Source organism: Aspergillus brunneoviolaceus (genome assembly GCF_003184695.1).
Source record: "Aspergillus brunneoviolaceus CBS 621.78 unplaced genomic scaffold BO95scaffold_119, whole genome shotgun sequence".
NCBI lineage: Eukaryota > Fungi > Ascomycota > Eurotiomycetes > Eurotiales > Aspergillaceae > Aspergillus > Aspergillus brunneoviolaceus.
The window spans coordinates 24,589-47,625 of record NW_020290849.1 but is presented as its reverse complement, the minus strand read 5'-3'; the positions used below and the strand labels follow the sequence as shown (position 1 = coordinate 47,625).

The following is a 23,037-nucleotide window of genomic DNA, read 5'->3' as shown; positions in this document are numbered from 1 at the left end:
TGAATTTGGCTCCTCTCTTCAATACCCCCAGCGACCTCGCTCAGGTCAAACGTTTTGTAGTCTTTACTTTGATCCAGAACTTGGAACCCATACTCCTGAACGAACAAGCTGAAGCCGAATCTCGGACACAGTAACAGGGCTCTGAGAGAAGCCTAATATACATCGCAGCGACCAATCAGCTCAGCAGCCAGTATACGGTAGTTCTTCGGAGATTCTCTTATTACCCTAGGTCTAAGAAGTCATCTCCTGTCAAAACTCGGAAGACTAAAGCGAGACCATGATGCCTCATCCCGAGGATATCGAAATGTCTTAGGTGTATGGGGTAGGAAGGGCTCAATCTCCCCGTCCGCCTCGTCCCCGGAGACCATCTTCATGGCCCCGGCCCACATACGCCTCCACCGCCGACACACGAAGATATGATGCAACACGTGCTGGTCCATGGGCAGGTCTCTCGGGTCGATCGGCGGGGCGTAGGGGCCGCGAGCCCGCGACGGCGGCTCGAACCCCGGATGGCCGCCGTAGCACACAAAGTCCGGCACGCAGTACTTGATGTACTCCAGGCGGGTGGCGATGCTATGCACGGGCGTGGACGGGGAGGGCCTTGCGCCCCCCGCCGCCAGGAACGCCTCCATGTCGCGCCCGAACAGCTCCTCGTAGATGATGATCTGGAAGGTGGCGCGGTCGGCGTCGGTGTAGAGGGTGTTGGGCTCGCTCACGCCGCCGTCCCAGAAATTCTCCGTGCTGCGGAGCCACTGCTGCCCGGCCATCTTGTCGATGCGGTCGGAGAGCGGGTTCACGATGTCGAAGCGCGCCTGGTGCAGGCGCCGGATGTCGGCCAGCGTGAGCCCCGCGTGCGCCAGGCAGAACTCGTACAGCCCGTCGATGCCGCCCTGCAGGGCCTCGTGCAGGAGGGCGGTCCGCGTCGCGTCGCCCACGGCCCACTCGCTGGCTTGCCGGGCGGTGGCGGCGACCAGGAAGTACGGGTGCGGCGAGAAGAAGGTCGGGGCCGAGGCGGCCGCGAAGTTGGCACGCAGGAGGCGGCAGCTGGACGAGGCGATGGTCAGGATCTCAATGTTGTCGAGGAAGGCGGGGAGGAGGGCGAGGATCTCGTTGGGAAGGGAGTAAATGGTGGTGGTCATAGTGGTAGACATTGTGCCGGGAATTGCACGATGCTGAGGGAATATTGTAGCTTCGGGGACGAGCCATGATATTCGTTGTTATTTATATCCGGAGGCCTGGGTACTTTTTGTGTCATGAAGCTCTTGTGAACCACCAACCTAGTGTAGTATTTCGATAATATTACTTTGTAAAATCGTTGTGATCCCATGCAAGCTTTCAACGGAGACAAGACCTGGATTTATTGTTTCGAATTCTTCCTTTTGAAAAACAGAACTGTCGTTTATGCTTCTAGCAGCAATGACATATACTAATCATGTTCATATCCTTGAGGTCCAAATCTGCTTGATCTAATTGCTGCATCGTTAATTCAGAATACGTTCAGCAATAATGAACTGTTTGCTGAGGAAACTCTACTTGGATCTTTTACACAGACTTACAGGTCACAGGAAACAATTCTGATTGGTGCTGTCATTGGCAATCCGAAGTATTGCAATCTAGGATTTCTATGTATGTACAAGAGTATCGGGTGACTGAAGGACGATGATCCACGTTGGCTGCGCAAGGTTATTTGAGGACTTGACTAAGATCCAGCGGAGTGAATGGTGAGCAGCCTGAAACCGGAGACCTCATTGCCTCTTTTAGTGTCTCTTTCTCAACGTTGCATCTTCTGTACGATTCTCTCACAAGCCTTCGACTTCCATCGCCGGATACACATAACAATGCTCTTACCAACGAAGGGATAGTAACAAAGAAGATTGAAGTGGACAATGAGCATTGTTTGTTTCAACTACTTACCCATACGCCATAGTGAAAGACTTGAGGCAAAGAAGGAAAACAGCCCACTTCACTCGAAGAGTTATCTTGGCAGCTAAGACTATACTTGTTCACTGACTTTTACACTGATTTCCGTGAAGAAAGAAGTACTCTTGTGTTTGATTGTGTTGATCTTATTTAAGCTACGGCATGCCCGAAGTCTTCTGGGTGTTGCACCTCTAACACACACAACTCAACACCAACTTTTCATCATAGCCTTCTCCAATCCCGCCCCAAATCTTCAGAGTGTACAGTCCCGAGTCGAATCCCTATAACTACTACCACAATGTCCGACATCGGGGCCTACTACAACATCATCGTGTTTAGCCTCTCCGCGGGCTACGTACTCATCAGCGGATTGGGGTGCGTGTGCTACTTCGAAATGCGGGCCCTGGAGGACCGGGTGGGCGAGCTGCGCGACGGCGAGTGGAAACTGCATGCGCGTCTACGAGAGTACAGAGAGTCTATCAAGCATGACGAGGAGCGGCTGCAGGAGCTCGAGGAGCAGGTGGAGGAACTGAAGCAACAGCTGGCCGAGATGAAGGCGACCCAATACCCGATCCGGGTGGCGGAGACCGATGAAGAGTCGTTGCTGGACATCAGCGCAGAAATGGAGGAACGGGCAGCAATTGAGAATTAAGGCAGTGTCAAGGATCCTTCTCTACCCTATCTATCGCCCGGATGCGCTTAGTGCCTTGATTCGTTGGGACTGCCTGGCAGGTACCGCAATCCGCAGCTTGCTGTGAGCTGTGCTCCAACCACGCTCTTCTAAAGTCACAAGAACGTGTTTGCACAAATTCAACCATTCGACAACATTTTTCTCCTTGGTATCCTCAATAAATTCTTAACCTTTTTTGGTCATTCTTCTGTCTCTCAAAGAATCTTCTATGCTAGCCTACATACAGATTTTTTCCATATACCAGTCTTATCTATCTGTTTTTTGTAAGCTAAGTCTCCTTCTAATATTCGAGATTAAGGTCTAGATATGGCCTGCAATGATACTAGCGCTCTATTTAGTTATACGTTTATGTACTGTAATGCCATTGCATTATGGCCTTCTCACGATGCTTTATCTCATAGTTCAAAATCTGCGATGCGGGCACATAATTCTGTCCCTTGTTTCAGTAATTGAAGTGCTCCTATAATCCCCAATCGTTCCTTTCCATCCTTGCACCAAGTATACAATGACTATCAAGAGTATCCGGAGTAACCAGTACATACACTACCCTTCATTCAATTTGATCTAAGCGACAAACTCCGAGATCAACTTGGCATCGGTCTTTTATCAAGAACAGATCTTTGTATAAACAGACGGAGTATTCTCCAACACAAACCTCGAAGACTTTTCCAGGCTATCTTGGATCAGGAGCTTATCCGGAGACGCTCGAGACAAAGCAAGGCCGCTGCCGGAATTTTTGCTTAGCAATAAAGACCCGCTTGAGCATCAGAGACCTTACGGCGTCTAGTTACGGTTTTTCAAACGTAGCCCATCCATACTCTCGACTATTTATAAAGCCACCACGCAGCCCAATTCGAACCCTCTATCTCCAACCCCAACCCGGCAATAGCACCGAGTTCGACTCCTTGCCCCCACCCCATTCTCAGAGATCCGTCATCGTTGCACCCGCCAAAATGCCAAAATGGGAGAACCTAGCCCTGAGCTCAGCCACCAAAGACCTCGAGCGGGCGCTCCTGCACCTGCGCCGCGTCCATCTGGAATTGCTGCGCGGGACCAAGCCGTGTACCCCGAAGGCGCGCGAGTTCCGGAGGCAGATACAGCTGGCCCGGGCCATCTTCGAAAGGGGGCTGCACCAGACCGAATCCGTGGAGAGGGCGTTGAACCCCGCGCCGTTCAAGCCTGCCGGGGTCAAATCCCCGCGCCGCAGAAGCCCGCAACGTTCTAACAAGCGTCGTGTTCGATTCTCCTTTGAGATCTGAGGGGGATGCCGTTGGGGCTGCCCTTCCGTTAGGGTTTGGTTATCCTTGCTCTCGTTAGTTGGTGTCTTAGTATGACACCGATGGGTGGGGCTTTTACAATCTAAAAAGTTATATGAAATATAATCATCTGTGCACAATATTGTAACGCGATCATCGAGTGTAAATCTTGCTCAGACAAGAGAGACTCATTTCAGGTATCGAAGAAGCTTAGGTGTGAGGATGAGCCTGTCAAGCCGTACTATGGAATTTTTGAACGTAGTGGTCAAATTCGGCATCCAAGTCTCGTAAACAAGCCAAATCTAGCCAATTGGTTTGCCAGTCCGCTACGATTCTTCGTGCACGCCACAAGCGATTGATGAAGTTCCCCTATAGCGTCTGTAGCAAATGTACTGTTCTTCCATGGAAAACCCACCAATTCATTGTTCTAGTGCATTACAAACTCCTTGTAACCCAAGCGTACAGTTCTTTGTCAATGACTCTCCTCCGGAACTCGGCAAGATCTATAAAAAGGCTGACGACACCACCCCGCCAACCCCTCGGTTAACCATCAACCCTCAAAACCGCACAACGGACCCAAACCCACCCAAGATGTCCGAAGCACAGACCGAGAACCTCTACGCCTCCCTCCTCGCCACCGCCCGATCCTCCGTGGACACGGTCCTGTTTCTGGAGACGATCCAGCAGGAGATCGAGACCGGGTACGCGCTGCGCACGGAGCTTCGCCACGAGAACGAGCGCGCGCTGAGCTCGCTGCTGGCGGCGATGCCGAAGCTCAGCGAGCGAGGACCGTCCGTCCGGCAGCTGGAGGAACAGGCCCAGCAGCTGACCGCCGAGTCCGCGTCGCTGCGGGAAAAGATGGTCCGGTCGCGGCGACAGCTGCCGTTGCTCAGGGCCCGCACGGAGGCGTGGCTGTGGACGTACCTGCGCACTGCGGATGCGAGCGAGCTGGCGACGAAGTTGAACAGCGGGGGCAGGTAGCGTGGATTGTGATGGTGGTGGTGGTGGGGATGATGACAAGGGGCGGCAAGTTTACCTGGTCGCTAGCAGGTAGTACCTTCTTCTCGTGTGATATGTTTATTGCATGAGAAGTGCTTCTACGACTTTTTTATTGAGATGATAAGATTATACAACAACTTGATTCAAATCCAGAATGTCGTGCAGAATAAGAAAATCAGCCCTTGATATTATCGAGTTAAATCATTACTTAGCTTAACTAACTACCTTGAAGTTTCCCGCCCCCCTCCCACAGCTTAGAATTTCTCCCATAGCGTCTATAGCAAATAATTTGTTTCTTTCTCTCATTCACATAGCATCGAGTAGATTTTAGCCAAGTTCGAGAAGTCTCACAGACGCCTTGTCCCAGGGACAATGATACAATGCAAACCAAGCCTGAAGTCTCCATGAAAAACCCACCAATTCATTATCCCAGTACGTGACCAAGCCTTGTAGCCCAACCTTACAATTCTTTGTGAGTGACCCGCCTCGCGGGCTTGGTCAGACCTGTAAAAAAAGCTCACGGCAGCCTACTTCCTTTGAGCCATTGGTGAATCATCATCATCATCATCATCATCATCAACAACAACAACAACAACAACAAGAGCTTGTCGCCTTTGAATGCGATGCTGCTGGTTGCTAAGTTGCACGACGGCCCTGATCATAATGCCGGTGGCGGTGGTGGTGGTGAGCAGCGGGGGGCGGTAGATGGCGTGGAAAGAGATCGTCATGTGAAAGCGCAGGATGATAAGGGGCAGTAGCTACTCCCTACATTACCTACTGCCTACCTAACTTCGTGCAGAGCCCACTTTGCCCCCCTTTTTCCTTTCAAGCCCTGGTCACTAGTACCCCTCTTCTCATGCGATATATCAATCGCGTGATAAGTTAGTTTTCTCATGACTATTTTGATTGAATAATCATTTCCTAACAAAACAATCCGAAGACAAGGGTACGAAAAAAAATCAGAAAACCAACCCTTAATATTATCCAGTTAAGTCACTATATAATTACTCTGAGGTATAACCAACCCTCCTTCGCTTAGAACTTCTCCTTGTGGCGCGCCACAAACTCCTTCCACGAAGTGGGCTTATCACTCTCATCCAACAGCTCCCGCGAGGGCGCGAGCGACTCTCCAGCATAGTACCCGGGATCCTCCAACAGCAGAATATTCTCCAGCATCTCCTGCGCGATCGGCGCCGGCAAGAACGACTTAAACACCTCCTCCGGGATCCGGGCCGTCTGGACCTTATACCCGGTGACCTCGTGGAACTCATCCACAATCCTCTGGGGCGAGTAGTAGTCATCCGCCGCCAGGATGCGTTGGCCCACGGCGGACGGGAAGTGCTTGATCGCCGCCTTCACGAATTTTCCTATTCCCCATCAGCCTTCGTCCCTCATCCCTCATCCACTGGAAGAATCATACCTGTATCCTCCGCCGGATCGAACAACGGCACCTGCGCTTGGGTCATATCCACCGGCCAGGCCAGCGTGTAGGTGTCGCCCTGCTTGTTCAGCATCTGGAAGAAGTTGGTCATGTACAGGCCCGCCAGCACGAACGAGGCCGGCACGCCGCTGTCGCGGATGTACTGCTCGATCTCGGCCTTGCCGTCGAAGTGGCTGACGTGGGCCAGGCGGCCGTCGCTGATCTGCGTCACGTCCCGCAGCGAGGAGAAGATCAGGTGCTGCACCCCCGCGCGCTTGGAAGCATCCGCCACCGCTTTGCCCTGCGCCACCTCGGTGGTCCGGCTCATCGTCTCCCAGAAGTTGGTCACCAGGAACACGGTGTGGGCGCCGGTGACGGCGGGGAGGGCTGCCTCTGTGGAGGACATGTCGCCCTGTTAAGAGGGGGGGGGGGAGGTTAGTTATGATGGAGATGAAGTGTAGAGTAGGGTGGACTAACGGTGACCAGCTCAACGCCCTGGGCGGCGAGGGCCTGGGCTGCTGGCTTGGTGGGGTCGCGGGTGACGGCCCGGATCGTCCACTGCTTGGACAGGGCGGGATCGGCGAGGACGGATTTGATGACCGAGCCGCCTTGGTTGCCTGTGGCTCCAAAGACGGTGAGGATTTGAGACATGGCGGTAGGATCAGGTGGGGAGAGAAATTGGTTGATAGATTGGCGGGAAGGTACTAGTATGGTAGCGAAGAGAAACTGTTAGTTGTGCTGATTGCTTCCCTGGTCAAGCTGGCCCAGACTGGCCATTTATACTCTTTGAAACGTCACGCCCCAAGGGACAGTTCCCTCCTTGGCATGCCTTCCCCTCGCGGGGTAGTTAGTTAGCTAAGTTATTGCCTGAGTCAGCTCGTACTCTCGGGGGGCCGAGCTCATGTAATCGCTCGTATCGCCGTAAGCCCGCATGGAGTGGCTGCAGCACATTTCCTTAATAATCACGGCGCGGCGGATTTGAGATCAAGCCCGAGGAATTTAGTCAGACACACACGCCCACACTGATTCGATACGTCATGACTGATGCTTACATACCGGAACAACTCCTCTGGAATTGAACCCCCTGCTTCCCCTCAACACACATAATCAATCCAATTACCTACCTACACCTAGAACCCTCGAGAAACTCACCCAAGAAAAAAAAAATGACCACCAAACTCACCAAACCCATCGCCATCATCGCCGGCGCCGGACCCGGCACCGGCGCCTCCATCGCCCGCCGCTTCGCCCAGACCTACCCGGTCGTCCTCCTCGCGCGCCGCCAATCCAGCCTCGACCCGCTGGTCCAGGCCATCAACCAGTCCGGGGGCACCGCCCTCGGCATCCCGGCGGACGTGACCCAGCCCGGGACGATGGAGGCCACGATGCAGCAGATCGAGGGCGCATTCGGCGGCGCCGACTGCCCCGTCACTGTGGCCGCGGCCATCTTCAACGTCGCCAGCAAGTTCTCCCGCGCGCCGTTCCTCGACTCGGGCGCCGAGTTTCTGGCCAGTCTGGAGGCGACCGCCCGCGGCGCGTCGAATTTCTCCCAGGCGGTCTTGCCGTTCTTGCTGCGCGCTGCCGGGGAGACACCCCCGGCGCCGACGCTGATTTTTACGGGTTTGTGTTCTCCCGTAACTTGGCGGTCGCAATCGCAATTGGGGGAATTTGGGTGTGCAAGGGCGATGAGGTATGGGGAATGATGCTAATGATGGGCTGCTGTACAGGTGCAACGGCCTCCTTGAAGGGGGGGTCCGGGCTGGGCTCCTTCGCCATGAGCAAGTTCGCCGTGCGCGCGTTGGCCCAGTCGCTGGCCCGGGAGTTCGGGCCCCGGGGCGTCCATGTGGCGCATGCGATCGTCGATGGGATCATCGCGACGGAGCAGACCAGGGGGTACATGACGGATAAGCCGGATGCGAAGATTGATCCTGATTGGGTGAGTGCATTGCTGTGGTTTCCGCCATAGGTACAACCTAGACCCTGGGCGTTGATTGCAATGCTGATTGGGATTAGATTGCGGAGACGTATTGGTTCCTGCATAGCCAGCCCAGGTCTTCGTTCACTCATGAACTGGATCTTCGGCCTTATTGTGAGACGTGGTGAGGGGATTTCTTGGGAGTGGTTTGTAGGAGTTGTAAGATGAAGTACCGGTAATAAGCAAGAAACGTAGAATATGCTTATTTACAGAAATATGGTTCAATACGACCCTGGCATTGCCCTCAGCGCTACTTGCACTGATGATAGTCTATGCAACCGTCAACTGCGTGTTAAATCAACCTCGAAGTATGTAATTCATAGATAACACTGTTGGCTACAAGAGAGACTCGGCTCTCTCAAAATCTTCGCGCAGATTCAGTGCCACAAACCGGCACAAGGTGGCAGTCCATTGCTGCTGCTCGAGTCTCTCCCAACCCGAGTACTCACAACAGAGTAACGCCACGGCCGACCTCGCTTACCAGAGATACAATATACGCAGACTACAGCCAGTACACCTTCAAGCTCATAAAATCATAGATTAATCAGAATACCTCCCCACGCTGCCTAAGCCCCGTAAACCCTCCCCCTCCCATAGCCACCCCACAGAGACCTAAATCTTCTCCCCCTTATCCCTGCCCGCAACCTCCCTCACCACTTCAACATCTCCAACCCCCACCCCAACCCCCTGCTGCACCGCCACCTCATCAAACTCATCCCAATAATCGCGCGGCTCCAACCACCCCTTCCGCCCGCGATCCACCCCCCGCGGCCACCACATTCCACACAACCCCGCAAACACCGCAAACGCCACCAACAATCCGACCGGGTACGCCACGAAGTAGAACCGCTCGATGCCCAGCGGCGCCCGCACGCCCATCTGCGACAGGAACCCGTAGAAGTTCGGCGCCACGGCGATGAGATACGCCCCGAAGCCGCGCGGGTTGATTCCGTACAGATAGTAATAGATGCCCGACGGGTCGGCCGTGTACAACGCGGGGACGTGCAGGTGGCCCCGGCGGATGAGGTAGTAATCACAGATCAAGATTCCGGCGATCGCGGACAGGAAGATCTGGTAGGAGGAGAGGAAGGTAATGAAGATTGAGGCCGTGGCGAGGAGGTACCAGGGGCAGATTGCGAAGGAGAGGACTGTGTCACCCGGACATTAGTTTGGTGCGGGGCTGTGGGGGTGGGTGCTAGAGAGGGGTAGGGCTTACTGGCGCAGATGAAGAAGCCGCGTTTCACGGTGATGTAGCGCGGCCATAGGGCGGCGATGTCGTTGCCTGCTCTGTGGGGGGTTAGTGGGGGTGGAATGGGTAGGTCAGGAGAAGGCATACGGGATCGAGTTCTCGAAGATGGCGGAGAAGACGGTCGAGTAGATGAAGCACAGCGAGATGAAGGCGCAGGCGGTGCGGTTGCCGTGGGTGTAGCGGTCGCCGTCCATGAGTTTGTCCAGGAAGGTCAGCGGGTTCCAGATGAGCTGCAATGGTCAGCATTAATACAGGTTGACGGAGGAGAAGCACCCACCTCGCCGAATATGCTCTCGCTCGACCCTGCAATCACATTACCGATGACGGCCACCAGCAGTCCCGAGACCGGGAAGCTGATGATCTGCCCCAGTATCACATCGCTGGGTTTACGTGCGTATCGCTGCAGATCCGCTGCGTTCGAGATGAAAGTCCCGCAGCTGGCCAGTCCCAGCCACAGAAACTTGCAGATCAGCCAGCTTTTCTCCTGTCCGTGCACGGACGAGGACGCACGAAGTGCCGCGGGCGATCCACCTGCCAGGGAGACCACCCACGCCAGCATCGCCAACGCGCCGGCATAATACACGACCACTTTGATGTAGACCAGCATCTTCATCTTCGGAACCGGTACAACCAGGAAGGCGCAGTTGATCAGCCTTTGCAGGTTAGTGGGTCGTTTATCTATCTCTCGAGGAAAGTAACATACCAATACACCACAAAGCAGATCATCTGCGCAGAGGTCAGAGCCGACTTCGGGCCCATTGTGTCGGGAATATGCGCGATCGAGGGGAAGATTGCGTGGAGAAACACACTGCGTGCATCAGCAAACATCATGCAAGGACAACCCCGACACACTCACTAGAGACACTGCGCACCCTGCGTCATATTCACCCCGTTCCACACGATGGACATGACCGCCCGATTAAAGGTCGGCCACAGCGCGCCCCAGACGCCAAAACTCGAGCGACAGAGCACCGGATACGGGATGCGATACATGGCCCCGGCGCGGCCGTTGATCGCCATGAGGCATCCCGCCATGAACTGCCCGCCGAAGCTGCACGCGATACTCTCCCACATGGTCAACCCCATGGTCATGCCCGTGGAGGCCGCGTAGAGGTTGCTGACGTTGGCCACCGCCGAGAACCAGAACATCACGTAGGTGAACTGCGTCCATGTCCGGTCTTTGGCGCGGGTGGGTCGGATGGAGTCATTGTCGAGGGTCTCCACGAGTCGCTCGTTCCCATCCTGATCGACGCTTTTCACCAGCAGGCGCCGGTGCAGGGTCGCAAGTACCGACATCTTGTTGTGATTTTCTGGTCTGGTTGTTCTCACCCTTGCGACCGCGAGAGGGGTTAAATACCAGTCAGTAGCCACTCTCTGGCCAGGGGTTGGACAGGGATGGTCTCCGTAATACGACCGTAGATAAGAGACAGGGATGGCACCCTACTAGCTAGGTGCAACGGTGATAAGTGGCCCACGCGACCGACTTCACTGAATCGACCAACACTTCCGGCTTATCTGCTAGTCCAGACGTAATCAGCTTATCAGCCGCCAAGGTCGGATGGCGTTTCTTGGACGACCGAGAACCAGCGATAATTAATCTCGCAGCCTTGCGGAGTGGTGGCTTGGCGGGACGGGGTTCCCCGCGCGAGTCCTCGAACCGGATAAATACAGAACATCATACCTACCACCAGCACATGCATGCAGACCTCAGCGTGGCAAATCAACTAACTCGAGTACCACCTAACAGACAAGATTCACCTACCAAGCCGAGGCTGGTTCGAACTTAATTCACTGTAGTCTCACAATGACGACCGAATGTGAATACACCCATGTCGAGTTGCTGACCTTGAATGGGCCAGAGTACCGCCGCGTGTCGACGGCGCCTCCCCGCCTCCCCACCAAGGATGAGATCCCCGTGATCGACCTCAGCCCTATCGACGGTGATGCACAGGAACGCCAGCAGCTCGCTGCCAAAGTGCGCGCTGCTGCAGAAAACACCGGGTTCTTCTACATCAAGAACCACGGCATTCCCGAAGAGCTGATCCAGGAGGCCCTCGCCCAGGCACAAGCATTCTTCCAGCAGTCGGAAGAAGACAAACTGAAAGTCGCCTCCGCCAAAATGAGACTGATGGACGGGTTCCATGGCGTCGGCAGCACGCAGATCAACAAGACCGAATCAAGGGGTAAGCTCAACCCTTTCCCGAGATCACCAACCAGCTGACTCTGAACCTACACTGATCCACCCCCAGACCGCAAGGAGACCTTCTCCCTCCGCTACAACCCCCACCGCGACCCACAAGCCAACCCCGCAACCCTACCCGCGGACGACGACAACGACGACGACGACGACGACGACCAGGACCGCGCCCTCTGGGCCGGCACCGCCCACCTGCCAGGCTTCCGCGAGACCACGACTGCCTTCTACCAAGCCCGACTAACCCTGGCCCGCAAGATGATCCGCATCTTCGCGCTGGCCCTCCACCTCCCAGACAGTTACTTCGACGAGCTCGTCACCCACCCCGGCGCAGACGGTCTGTACGTGCATTACCCGGGCACCCCGGACGCCCCCGCCACCGACGACGCAACCCCCGAGGTCGGGATCGGCTCGCACACCGACATCCAATGCGTCACCCTGCTGTGGCAGGACATGTCCGGCGGGCTGCAGGTGCTCTCCGCGCAGGACGAGTGGCTGGACGCCCGCCCCATCCCCGGCACCTTGGTCGTCAACATCGGCGACTTCCTGCAGCGCCTGTCCAACAACCGCTTCCGCTCCACCGTCCACCGCGTCTACAACCGCCAGGCCGCTTCGCGCTACTCCATGCCCTTCTTCCTGGGGTTCAACCCCGAGGCCGTGTGCCGCGTCGTGCCTTCGTGCGTCGACGCGGCGCATCCGCCGCTCTACGAGCCGATCTCGTGTGGGCAGGTGAGTTCAAGCTTCTCCCGTGTTTATTATGTGAAGAGGGTGTGGCTAAGTGATGTAGTGGCATCGCGATCGGTTGGCGCTGGCGCAGGGGTTGCTTGTGCGGCCTTGATTTTTGGGGTTCGGGGGGGCTGGGTTAGTGAAGACGGTTGCAGGTAAAAGCTAGGAGATGCGACTTGATCTACACGTTTCATCTGTTGTAGTAAGGGGTTTTGGTGGCATGTCTTCTGCGCTGAGCTGGGAGTATGCTACCTACTTTCCGGGTGCTATAGTCCATACTATCTGGTAGGCGCCAGCTCAGTGCTTCATGCCTATCTACGATCGCGAGCCATACATAGTATACTGTACTCTGACCGTACTGATTAGACGCAATCGAAATCGAGGATAATCTAAAACCAACCCCACTGTATATCTCCCCCCAGACAACAAACTTACCCCTGCAAACGGAAACCATCGGCGACATCCGAGAAATCGCAGATAAGGGAGATACGAATGCGCCACCTGGCAAGCCATGTGGCACGCTCAGGGACACACGCCAAGCGCGATTCTTCCGATTGGTCGATAAGCTTGCATTAGTTGGCGAGATACCAACTCAGGAATGTGTATGGTGGTCGTGTGCTGGCTTACCCAGCAAGGCAGCGGATGTGCGATGCACTACATAAGTGGATATTAAGTGGTTGTGTAGCCCCGAGAATCATGTCTGACGGGGTTGTTCTGTGGTCTTCTGGGGTGACTGCGCTGTCTCTGGTTATTCCGACGGCCCTGGGGAAGGGTTTCATATCTTCTGTGATGCTCAGCGAATGCATGTCCTACAGTTCTGTATGATCCATCTCGGGTGGGAAAGCGCACAGCAGAATTCCTCTCCTCTTCCACCGATCTTACGATTTGTGCTATTCGTACTGTACCACCGCTCGGTCAGTCCGGTAGTTTATGCGCTCATGTCTGTTGCGACCGGGTAATATCTCTCCGTCGACCGGAAAGAAGTAAGTTCTCTTTAGGAACGGTCTGCTTCGTCGGTGTGAAACGCGGAGATTAAGGAATCAAAGACTGTCTCAGGGCCCTTTGGGGAGGATACAGAGCGGAAGATTCTGTCCCTTTCGGGCTGTGTGAAGATGGAAAGAAGGGAGGCCAGACGGAGTTTTGTAGATACTGTGCATTGATTCAAAAATGGAAAAAGTGGACGGGTGATTCTGGTCGTCAAGACATTTTGGCAAGTTGTTATAGAAGTTTAATTGTTAGGGCTATTCCTTCCCAGTCGGGGTTGCGGTCGGCGGATCCGCCGCGCAAGGCACACGCGTACAGTACAAGGAGATTTTGCATTGGGAGGATCTGGACTACATTGCGTCTTACACAGACTCTGATTTAAACTGGAAGTTATAATGGGAAACTTGAAAGGACAAATAGACGATCAGAAGCCAGTCCTCAGACTGGGAAATAAAATTCCATCATCTAGAAAACACCCACGCTGCTCCCCAAGGTCAGTAAGAGCCAGTAGTCTTAGATCAACCAGATAGGGCTACCCTTCGTTCAGCCTGGCGGCATCTTCCTGGGGGGCATCTTCCCGCTCTTCGGCCCCCTCGAGAGCCGCTCGTAACCGGGCGAACTGATCCAACGGCCGGTGACGGCCCTCGTTCATGGCGATGATACACATCTCGCAGAATATAGGCTCGTCGGGGTCGAGGATCCGGTTGAACGTGCCCGGGAGGTCCCGCTTGTTGCCGGAGGCGGGCAGGCAGAGCTCCTTGTTCGGGCGGGCTTTGGCCTTGTCGCACGACAACCATCCGGCGCGGTAGAAGTGCAAGCAGCCGACGTGGCAGCGGTAGACTTGGATGCACATCTTGAATGGACGTGTTGTGGGGGGTTGGGGGTGGATCAAACTTCGCTATGGTTTTTGGTCGAACTTGACTATGGTGATGGCAAATTGGTTGGTGTGGGGATGGTGTTTCTGTAGCTTCTGGGGGTGGGGAGAAGATCTAAATAGTATCCGCGATTGGCATTCTGGGGAGATAAAGTGTACAAAGAGGTTCTTGGTATAAAGAGTTTGGCATTCGTTTGCCGGCATATTTCAATCTGGACGGTCGGCCGTGATTGGCGTGTAAGGATTGATGGAACATATCACGGAGAATTTTTCTTCGTCTAGGTAGCGGGCGCCCGCATAGATCCTACGTGACGGCTTTTCACTCCAGACGCAACTGCAGGAGTGGTGATTAATTAAGAAGCGGAGATATATCTCAAACGCGCGGGTAGACAATTTGTGTTGCTGGAAATTGAATTGTCTTCACCCAGTACTTGTTAACCAGCGATGAGTACAGTTAAGTCTTTACTCTAATTCTAGATGTATATACATAGTCATGCGGTAAACAGCAGCTGAACCATGATAATACCATCTGTAGTGTTTATGATTCCTGGCCTGGTGACAAGTTGTGATGTGCGGATTGCCGTCTACAGACAACTGACATCATATAGGCATTGTGTAGTACCACTACTCAATCAAGGCAAGATGGCCGAGCGGTCTAAGGCGCTAGGGTCAGGTATCTGATCACACATACGCTCATATGAGCAGTATTCCTAGTCACGCAAGTGGCGTGGGTTCGAATCCCACTCTTGTCATAACTTTTTGCACAATTCTAGTATTGTCTTGGGTCTGTCTTTTTGTTTGTACTGTCGCACATGTCGGCAATTCTAATCCTGGTCTGAAATTTAGAATGCTTTATGAGATGGTAGCCGAAGTGATAGCCTAGTTTCATACCATACTATCTGTACTTGATGTCGGTGTGTTGTTCGCTGCTGGGTCCTTTGGCGCGACCGCAGCAATTACACGGTCGCATGAAGTTTAACCACGTGGCTCAATCTCACCTTTGAAGCTACAGCGAGGATAAATGACATGCTTCGCTTTGCTAGTTGGCTGAGCTTTTTATGTGATAGTGAATATGCACTCTACATACGAGAACAACTGCAGCATAGTTCACAGCTGTGCCGTGCCGACTCGTAGTTTGTCCTTCTTTTCGGGGATATTTCCAAGCGCGAAGGTTTCACGACAATTAGTAATTATTGCTATCGTCGGCCATCGAGGTTGAAATCGTACCGGAGGCACTGGTCTACTATCCTCAACTCTTCTCGAATATGGCAAATCCCATATCACCGACCTTTGACCTGATGTCCAACCATCTGGAAGGAAGTCTTAGCAAACAAGGTTCCGAAAATATATAGCAGCCTTGTTGACCAGCGACAAACCCCTCCTACTTTCTTGAAAGCAAACCACCCATACGACAAAGCAGACTACATAACCCTTCCCAAATTCTACCCGAGTCTGATGCCATGGTCCAGTCTTTCGAACATGATAAACTACTGTCAATCTTGCAGCAGTCTCCGAGGCCCGCCCGATGATCATCTCAGGTGTCTTGAACTGTCGGACCCGCACACGTGCAGCAAACCTGCAGCTGACAATGCAATTGCTACCTAGCCTTTAGCTAAGACCAAGACATACACTGCCAGGTTAGCTTTTGCCAGACCGTTCAATTGGCATCAAAGGTGACGCCTATGGGAGAGAATCTAAAAAAGTCCTCCTTCACATGGATTGTGAAGAAGAATGAACAAAAATATTGACCTACGCAGGGCTCGAACCTGCAATCTCTTGATTCGTAGTCAAGCGCCTTACCATTGGGCCAGCAGGCCAGCTGTTGAAAAATAATGGGTTGCCAGTATCTATGAGGCAAACATCATCATCAGCACTATGCATGTGAGCGATCAGGTCATTCCTGCGCACCGGAAATGGTTGGTATGAACTCCGCTCCGACAGCCTCCCCATTGATCAATATTCCACAGCAATGAGGTAGTTTCCTGTATGCTTGTCATAAGCACTACCAGTCTCGCTCGCTCAGTACACAGTGAATTGCCAGCCCCGGATCGAAGGCCTTTACGCATAGGGAGCAGGGGTAAACCTTTTCGAGGCTTCCGGCGAAGGATCGAGGACACTACCCTAGGCTGTCGACCCAACAGGATTTCAAGTGGATAGCTCGTGGAAAAGTTAGTAGTCATTTTGCTGATGATGAATGGACTTACTAAGCGGCAATGAAATAAATGCCACAGCATCCTTCACCGAACTAGCGCTCTTGCTCTATTATGGAGAACTACAAGGTACTCCATAGGTTCACCCATCCTTATCGAATTCCCTCATATGATATTTGTACCCGCACTAGTTTTGTGTGATACCATGTACAACGAGTCAAGACCTCATGTCGCCGATCACTTCCCAAAACGACTGGTGTTGTGCTGCTCTAAAGCCTGGACCTCATGGCCATTGTCACACATTTGGCCTTGAGCTAGGGCGCTCAAGCCTGCCCTATCGAAGCCAGGGTTGCTGTATCCTTCTTAATCACGGAACCTCTGCCCTGGAAATCTGAAGAATGATCACCTCAGCATGACACATTCTCCACCCTAAAGCTACGTTTGATTTAGCATCTCCATAGCGCAAATCCTGGAGCCTCGTGCGTTCGTGCTGCGGCTCAAGGTGGTCTCGCTGCACCCCACACTTCTTGCATGCTCAACTCACTGCATAGCTTAAGATGACTCCGTGTGAAATCTGAAGGCACATAGACGGCTGCCACCTCCAGTAGTTCAGCTTCACCTTCTTTACCTTACCCGAAGACGCTGACCCGCTCGTGATGGACTTGTGCTGGGGGGACTTGAGTCGTGACGAGGGGCAGGGCACCTGCGAGTGGAGCGCCCGCCAAGCACGGCCGTCTTTAGCACTATCCCAGATAAAGCTTGGGCGTCACGAAGCATACGTATGTCGCCAGGCTCGATCGGGCTATTCACTCGGCTGAGCCTCTGATTTGGTTCCTGCAGAGAGTTTCCAACATTCCCCAGCAGAAAAAGGCCCTGAGAGTGGACACAGCCAGGACTCCGGCGGCCTTAGCCGGGGCATGTACTTCCTCTGTGGGTCGGCACGCTTCTGCAGGCTCTTGCTGTATGGTTCGAGACCACCGAAGGATCAGTAGTAGACTCCAATCTTCTGCGAGGCTTTGCTCGGGCTATTGTATCTACCTGACTCTGTTGCTTAAGCTAACTCCGAGCCGTGCGAGCAATCCATAGATAAAAACGTCGTCCCTCTATCGATGATCTATTCTTTCCCAAGCATCGCAATAGCCCTCCTCCACCACCACTTGCACCATGAAGTTCACTCTTGCCTCCACCTTGGCCCTGGCCACTGCAGCGCTGGCCATGCCTGCCGCCGAGGCTGAAGCTAGCCTCGAGAAGCGCAACCCCAGCGGTGCCTTCAGCCTCTACGCCTGGGGCGTCACCAGCTCAGCCATGAAGCTCTTCTACTCCGATGGTACATACACTCCAGCCCCAGGCATAAAGGCCCAAGCTGATAGTTAAACCTCCAGGTCTCGCCTACGCCGGCGACTCCAGCGCCTGGCCCTACGGCTCCGTTACCACCGATGTCACCTGTATTTCCCCCCTGCTTTTCTGCCCCTCCCTTAAGTGTAACTAACCCCCCGCAGTCGAGATCGCCGACACCGAAATAACCACCACCGCCACCACCGACGGCGTCACCCTCGACGCGGACACCCTCTTTTACATCCGCCCGACCGCGAACGAGATCACCGAGGTCGGCTTCACGGGCAACGGCTACGACACCCCCTCCGACGCGGCGACCGACAACTTTATCTTCTACGGCTCGTGGCTGATGTGGGAGGAGGACTCCGGCGTCCTGACCGATAGCTTCCGCCTCAAGGAGACCAACGTCTCGGGTATCTATCAGTTCTACTTCGATTACTCGAACCTGTACCCCAGTGGGTACTCGATCCCCAGTGTTATGGACAAGGCGAGCTGAGTTGGGGTATGATCTTAGGGGTTGGTGAGGGGACAAGGGCACTGGTTGGTGCTGCTGTGAGAGTATCTATGTGCCTTGCAGTCAGCTCTAATACGCAATCTGCCGGTCGCTCATTGTCAATGAATGGTATTTATGCTGCTATCTGTGTATGGGTAACATAGCTGATTCGATGACTTCATCGCTAAACTTGTAACCAATCGCCTCCCTGCGATGGGTGTAGTGTGGCAGCATGCTGTACTATACCCAAGCTCCCAGTAGTCCCTAGTAGGGCGTCGCTACACGAGCCAGCGGGATACAGTACACGGACCTCATTCTCCGAACCAGCACACACCGTAGTGTTGGACTTATCCCCGTTCTGGTCTAAGTCTGTATGTCCTTGATACCTTGAAAAAAATATAGAAGTACAACTGCCGACCAGCAGACACCAAATCTCGAATCCCAGATATTGGGATCATAGCCGCTACCAGCTCGTCCCTGGATATAGTTCCAAGCTCGCGATCCACGGTAGCCTCCCGGCCCACTCGCCCGAACCACAGCGCAGGAAGTGCTGGCACCGCAGAATTCTAGACCCCGTTCCCGGGACTTCCTCTTTGGGTATCCCGAGCTTCCTCTAAATCGGTTCCTGGCTGTGCGTCGATTTTAGCTTGCAGAAATTTTATTTCTTGCCCACCACCTACTTGATGCTTGAGTATGTAGCTAACTTCGAAAGGATGTGATATAGCCTCATGAGCTTGCTCGGTGTTTGGCCTATCATTAGATTCCCCCAATATCAATTCAAGCAGCGTAGACAGCTATATGCCCTAAACCGACTTGCGAATATTACTAGATAGCCATCCCGGCCGCCCGGCCCCTCCGAAAATCTCGGGTTCCCTTTCCCCTCCCCCTTGCCCTCGGTAATGGGCTGTCGGGGAATCTCCCGGTCCACCAGCGGGACCCGCGCGCGGTGGACCGTGTACCCCGCTAACTGATTTTTTTTTTGCAGTCTGCTAAGAAACTAAATCTGCCCTACCACCAATGGCTACAGCTAAATGAACTCACGTTTTCATGTCTGCAAAGTCAATAATATTCACAACCATTACATCATTATCACTATATCCATTCAGAAGTAAAAAATTGCCACCGTAAAACTCCAACTCCATCTATCGTACCCTCATCGCGCCATAAACCCAGACCAGAAAAAAAAGAAAGCTTCGTAAGACCCATCAAGTAAAGCTTTTACATAACCCAGCCGGGACACAAGAAAGTCAAATCGCGCAAACCGAATCCACCCGGTTCTCGGGCGCGATGCCCCTCCGACGCACAGAGAACAGCGCCACGAGCAGCCCCAACCCGGCGAGGCCGGCGGAGCACCACAATCCCGTGGAGTACTGGTGGGCGAGGTCGTGGCCCTTCTCGATGTCGACCGCCTCGGTGACGGCGGCGGAGATGGCGAGGGCGACGCCGGAGCCGATTTGGAACGCGGTGTTGAGCATCCCGCCGCACAGGGATTTGACGTTGATGGGGACGGTGGTCAGGATGCAGGTGCTGGTTGTGACGAAGATGAGGGAGACGGCGGTTATGCTGATTAGGGAGGTGGGGAAGACGTTGGTCCAGCTTTGCGTTGTGTTAGTATTAAGATTGAGGTTGGAAATGTTGGATTGGGGTTGCAGTGGGGAGGGGGGAGGGGGGACTGGACTGGGTCTCTGGGAAACATACAAGCTTGACTCAGGGCTCGCGGTGATGCTGCTCGGAATCGGGGCCACCACCGTCAGGACCAGCCCGGCGAGCAGGGTGTATTTCCCGTTCACGTACTCCAGCGCCTTGCCGGTGCCCATCGAGGCGACGAAGCCGATCGCCCCCATCGGCAGGAAGCGCAGCGCCGTCTGGCCCGCGGACAGCTTGTCGACTTCCTGCGCCATGAGGACGATGTAGTAGATCACGTTTTGGTAGCTGCCGTAGCAGGCTGCTCTCTGTTAGAACACAACCAAGAAAGAGGATGGATCAGGAGACCATACTGAAGCCCGCGATCCACAGCCCCGCAAAGTTGGGGATCTTCCACAGCCCGAGCGGCATCAGCGGGTAGGCGATGAACCTCTGCAGCACGGTAAAGGCGACCAGCAGCGCGACCGCCAGGATCAGCAGCACGATGATGAACGGCTGGCTCCAGCCGTAGGTGCCGCCGCTCGACAGGACAAACTGCAGCAGGATCAGCCCCGCCGTCGACATCGACGCGCCCACGAAATCCATCCGGGGCTTCTCCTTCGGCATGATGTCCCGGGGCAGCACCACCGCCCCGAGGATGCACAGCGACCCCGTGATGATCACGATGAAGTAGTAGATGTACCGCCACCCCAGCGATGAAGTCAGAAACCCCCCGAAGATGAGCCCGACGCAGAACCCCACGGTTCCCGAGGAAGCGTAGATGGCGAGGCCGCGCGTGCGATCCACGCCCGTGAAGTAGGCGCTGATGATGCCGATCGCGGACGGGACCGTCATCGCCGCGCCAATGCCCTGCAGGCCGCGAAAGATGGTGAGCGAGATGAAGGACTGTCCGAATCCGATCGCCAGGGTCCAGACGGATAGCCAGAATAGGCCGATGCATAGAATGTTCTTCCGGCCGTATCTGCACACCACGAAGGTTAATTAAGGGTTGGATTGGGTTTTGGGTTACTACTGGGATGGGGGGAGAGGTACCGATCGGATAGAACCCCGGCAAGAAGCAGGAACCCGCCAAACGTCAAGGTGTATGCAGAGATCATCCATTGCAGGTTGGTGCTGCTCACGTCAAAGTCCTTCTGGATCGAGGAGAGCGCGACGTTGGCGCTCGTCATGTACACATTGTCGAGGAACTGAGAGCCCGAGGTCACCAGCAGGATCAACGCGCCTCGCCAGGAGGCCAGCCGACCGATCTCGGGACATTGCCCCAGCGGCGCGAGGCTCTTCTCTTCCGTCGGGGTTGTAAAGCCGGATGAAGTCTCGCTGTTGGGTTGAGACGACTCTGGGCTGGAAAATACAGTGAAGTGAGGGCCCTTGGCCTCTTCCTCGACGATCACCGGGACCTCTTGGCCCTTGTTTCGAAATACCCGGTCAAAGATGGTCATGGTGTGTGTGTATGTTTTTGGGATGAAGAACAGAAAGAAAGGAGGGGGGTCTACTCCTCTTCTGACAGGCAATAAATATATGCGCTAGCTTGAAAAGACAGACAATTCAAACAATGAAAAAAATCTGATTCTTGAGCAGCTTAAGTAAAAGAGTGGGTATCGCTCGACCGATAGGTGTCCCGCCCATAGAGTTTCTCGCCATCCAAACTTGCGCTCGGTCGGCTGCCGCGCGGCCTGGGTATCGGAATTGTAGCAGCAAGATGGATGCTGGGTTATCAGCATGCTGAATTATGTGATCCCCTTCCTGACGGAACGATGATCGTCGAGGGGCTATTTGCGTGATCAGTGAGTCGAGATGCATGCAGGTCCGCGCGCCTACTTCATTGGACATGTGCGACCGCACTGGGGTCGTTCAATTAAATCAGTAGTAAGGCAATGACCCCAGTGAGAGACTCAGAGGGGCTTGCTGGATTAGGAAGACTTTTCATATCCGTCATGCTCTTTTTTTTTTTCTTTTCTTCTCTTCTTCTGTGCATTGGTCCCAGATGGCTACTTCGTACATGGTGGCTGCCTTAGTAGCCCTAGGTTCGGAAGGTGTCTTATTCACCCTGCGAAGCTCCATGCATTCATGCAGGAGTCACAAGGGGAATGGGGTCAGTCTGATTGGCGGCATGAAGCTTGTCCCTGCACCAAGCTATAGCTTGCTTGTATCTATGATCATCACGCCCAAAGTTCCGGAATGACAGTTATCAAAAAAAAGCTGTGACTATTTTGATGGATGAGAAAGCTACCATTGCTCATGCAGGACCACTGAACAGGTACCAAAATTGCCACGAACCTGAACTGGTGGGGAGGAATCAAAGGGCAGCCCTGAGAGACCCGCTGGAATCCGCGGGATCCACGTGCAGTCCCAGGGTTCGGGTGGATCGCTTTTGACGCTGGCCCGTGCTTCTTGCCTTACCTCCTCGCCTAAGGTTTAGTTTTTTTTTTCTTTTTTCCTCCCTTTCTTGCCGAGAAGTTCTTATCGTGGTTGTGGCTGCTCGCTAGTCTGTTTTGAGTAATTTTCTCGAAGCACGCGCCGGGAGTTCCAATCTGCTAGTTAGCGAGACCCGACGACGCGATGCTTTGACGGGCTACTTGCCTGACCTGTGGTGCCATGTTGGCAAGAAAATTGATTGAATGTCCTCTGCTCGATCGGGAACATCAACAAAGGAAATGGGAGCACCCCTTGGCCGCGTAATCATCTTGTCTTGACTTTCGGATGATCTTCGTCGATATTGCATGAAACAACCAAAAATTTGCAGCTCGACCCGGCTGTTTAAGGGTCTGGGTGGGGCCGACCTTGAATTTCGGGTGGCCGGCTTGGCGCCCGCCCTTCCCTTCCTGTCACCATATGAACCCGATTCGCCTCAAGGGCAAGAAATCAACAACTTCGGCACTGGCAGGTCTGATCTTTGAGCTCGGTCATGACATCACCAATTTTAGCTGAGTAGAATCTTGCTCGATCAACTCCTGCCTTTACCCCGAAGCTCGTCATTTGCTCACCACGGCCGATGACAACAGTCCTTTTCATCGCGTTTCGAGATGGAATGCAAGGAGCGCGTCAGATCCCTCTCTGCCCCCTCGCCCTCCAATGCGTCTTCAGCTCCGATTCACCATTGAGGGGGCCAATTGCCGGTCGGCGGGTG

The 23,037-nt window shown here is 54.1% G+C and overlaps 8 protein-coding genes and 2 non-coding genes across 10 annotated transcripts; 5 read left to right on the top strand and 5 right to left on the bottom strand.

The window, feature by feature from the left end:
* Positions 1-239: 239 nt before the first annotated feature.
* Positions 240-1,196, bottom strand: BO95DRAFT_489005 (uncharacterized protein; the record flags this gene model as incomplete). Its single annotated transcript, XM_025590539.1, has 1 exon — positions 240-1,196. The coding sequence occupies exon 1, from the start codon at positions 1,149-1,151 to the stop codon at positions 240-242; it is 912 nt and encodes a 303-aa protein (XP_025436371.1). The 5' UTR covers positions 1,152-1,196.
* Positions 1,197-2,218: 1,022 nt separating this feature from the next.
* Positions 2,219-2,572, top strand: BO95DRAFT_469350 (uncharacterized protein; the record flags this gene model as incomplete). Its single annotated transcript, XM_025589438.1, has 1 exon — positions 2,219-2,572. One exon carries the CDS (start codon positions 2,219-2,221, stop codon positions 2,570-2,572), a length of 354 nt encoding a protein of 117 aa, XP_025436370.1.
* Positions 2,573-5,838: 3,266 nt separating this feature from the next.
* BO95DRAFT_426030 (NmrA/HSCARG family protein) lies at positions 5,839-7,062 on the bottom strand. Its single transcript, XM_025584733.1, has 3 exons — positions 6,764-7,062; positions 6,287-6,698; positions 5,839-6,233 (listed from the first exon to the last, which is right to left on the bottom strand). Exons 1-3 carry the CDS (start codon positions 6,935-6,937, stop codon positions 5,902-5,904), a joined length of 918 nt encoding a protein of 305 aa, XP_025436369.1. The 5' UTR covers positions 6,938-7,062; the 3' UTR covers positions 5,839-5,901.
* Positions 7,063-7,379: 317 nt separating this feature from the next.
* On the top strand, positions 7,380-8,463 carry BO95DRAFT_519197 (NAD(P)-binding protein). Its single transcript, XM_025592016.1, has 3 exons — positions 7,380-7,906; positions 8,014-8,222; positions 8,300-8,463. Exons 1-3 carry the CDS (start codon positions 7,453-7,455, stop codon positions 8,387-8,389), a joined length of 753 nt encoding a protein of 250 aa, XP_025436368.1. The 5' UTR covers positions 7,380-7,452; the 3' UTR covers positions 8,390-8,463.
* Positions 8,464-8,873: 410 nt separating this feature from the next.
* BO95DRAFT_426026 (nucleobase cation symporter-1 family protein) lies at positions 8,874-10,949 on the bottom strand (the record flags this gene model as incomplete). Its single annotated transcript, XM_025584732.1, has 6 exons — positions 10,367-10,949; positions 10,214-10,318; positions 9,788-10,163; positions 9,598-9,740; positions 9,478-9,548; positions 8,874-9,409 (listed from the first exon to the last, which is right to left on the bottom strand). The coding sequence occupies exons 1-6, from the start codon at positions 10,804-10,806 to the stop codon at positions 8,874-8,876; spliced, it is 1,671 nt and encodes a 556-aa protein (XP_025436367.1). The 5' UTR covers positions 10,807-10,949.
* A 263-nt stretch (positions 10,950-11,212) lies between these two features.
* Positions 11,213-12,813, top strand: BO95DRAFT_519195 (isopenicillin N synthase family dioxygenase). Its single transcript, XM_025592015.1, has 3 exons — positions 11,213-11,693; positions 11,760-12,433; positions 12,492-12,813. The coding sequence occupies exons 1-3, from the start codon at positions 11,315-11,317 to the stop codon at positions 12,540-12,542; spliced, it is 1,104 nt and encodes a 367-aa protein (XP_025436366.1). The 5' UTR covers positions 11,213-11,314; the 3' UTR covers positions 12,543-12,813.
* A 2,111-nt stretch (positions 12,814-14,924) lies between these two features.
* Positions 14,925-15,040, top strand: BO95DRAFT_t312. The gene has a single exon. It is a non-coding gene; the product is annotated as a tRNA-Leu (tRNA).
* A 993-nt stretch (positions 15,041-16,033) lies between these two features.
* On the bottom strand, positions 16,034-16,105 carry BO95DRAFT_t311. The gene has a single exon. It is a non-coding gene; the product is annotated as a tRNA-Arg (tRNA).
* Positions 16,106-17,588: 1,483 nt separating this feature from the next.
* Positions 17,589-18,419, top strand: BO95DRAFT_448415 (uncharacterized protein). Its single transcript, XM_025587839.1, has 3 exons — positions 17,589-17,765; positions 17,821-17,883; positions 17,938-18,419. The coding sequence occupies exons 1-3, from the start codon at positions 17,603-17,605 to the stop codon at positions 18,267-18,269; spliced, it is 558 nt and encodes a 185-aa protein (XP_025436365.1). The 5' UTR covers positions 17,589-17,602; the 3' UTR covers positions 18,270-18,419.
* Positions 18,420-19,513: 1,094 nt separating this feature from the next.
* On the bottom strand, positions 19,514-21,349 carry BO95DRAFT_488995 (uncharacterized protein; the record flags this gene model as incomplete). The annotated part of the gene is made up of 4 exons (XM_025590538.1): positions 19,514-19,862; positions 19,965-20,211; positions 20,264-20,871; positions 20,943-21,349. The coding sequence occupies 4 exons, from the start codon at positions 21,347-21,349 to the stop codon at positions 19,514-19,516; spliced, it is 1,611 nt and encodes a 536-aa protein (XP_025436364.1).
* Positions 21,350-23,037: the final 1,688 nt, after the last annotated feature.

What these genes read in the sequence shown, in the direction of transcription:
- BO95DRAFT_519195 (XM_025592015.1), top strand. Translation starts at nt 11,315, where the DNA reads ATGACGACCGAATGTGAATACACCCATGTCGAGTTGCTGACCTTGAAT. An exon ending in CAACAAGACCGAATCAAGGG is followed by an intron (nt 11,694 to 11,759) that starts GTAAGCTCAACC and finishes ATCCACCCCCAG; the next exon opens with ACCGCAAGGAGACCTTCTCC. An exon ending in AGCCGATCTCGTGTGGGCAG is followed by an intron (nt 12,434 to 12,491) that starts GTGAGTTCAAGC and finishes TAAGTGATGTAG; the next exon opens with TGGCATCGCGATCGGTTGGC.
- BO95DRAFT_448415 (XM_025587839.1), top strand. Translation starts at nt 17,603, where the DNA reads ATGAAGTTCACTCTTGCCTCCACCTTGGCCCTGGCCACTGCAGCGCTG. An exon ending in GAAGCTCTTCTACTCCGATG is followed by an intron (nt 17,766 to 17,820) that starts GTACATACACTC and finishes TTAAACCTCCAG; the next exon opens with GTCTCGCCTACGCCGGCGAC. An exon ending in CGTTACCACCGATGTCACCT is followed by an intron (nt 17,884 to 17,937) that starts GTATTTCCCCCC and finishes AACCCCCCGCAG; the next exon opens with TCGAGATCGCCGACACCGAA.
- BO95DRAFT_519197 (XM_025592016.1), top strand. Translation starts at nt 7,453, where the DNA reads ATGACCACCAAACTCACCAAACCCATCGCCATCATCGCCGGCGCCGGA. An exon ending in GCCGACGCTGATTTTTACGG is followed by an intron (nt 7,907 to 8,013) that starts GTTTGTGTTCTC and finishes GCTGCTGTACAG; the next exon opens with GTGCAACGGCCTCCTTGAAG. An exon ending in CGAAGATTGATCCTGATTGG is followed by an intron (nt 8,223 to 8,299) that starts GTGAGTGCATTG and finishes GATTGGGATTAG; the next exon opens with ATTGCGGAGACGTATTGGTT.
- BO95DRAFT_426030 (XM_025584733.1), bottom strand. Translation starts at nt 6,937, where the DNA reads ATGTCTCAAATCCTCACCGTCTTTGGAGCCACAGGCAACCAAGGCGGC. An exon ending in AGGGCGTTGAGCTGGTCACC is followed by an intron (nt 6,699 to 6,763) that starts GTTAGTCCACCC and finishes CCCTCTTAACAG; the next exon opens with GGCGACATGTCCTCCACAGA. An exon ending in CGATCCGGCGGAGGATACAG is followed by an intron (nt 6,234 to 6,286) that starts GTATGATTCTTC and finishes GATGGGGAATAG; the next exon opens with GAAAATTCGTGAAGGCGGCG.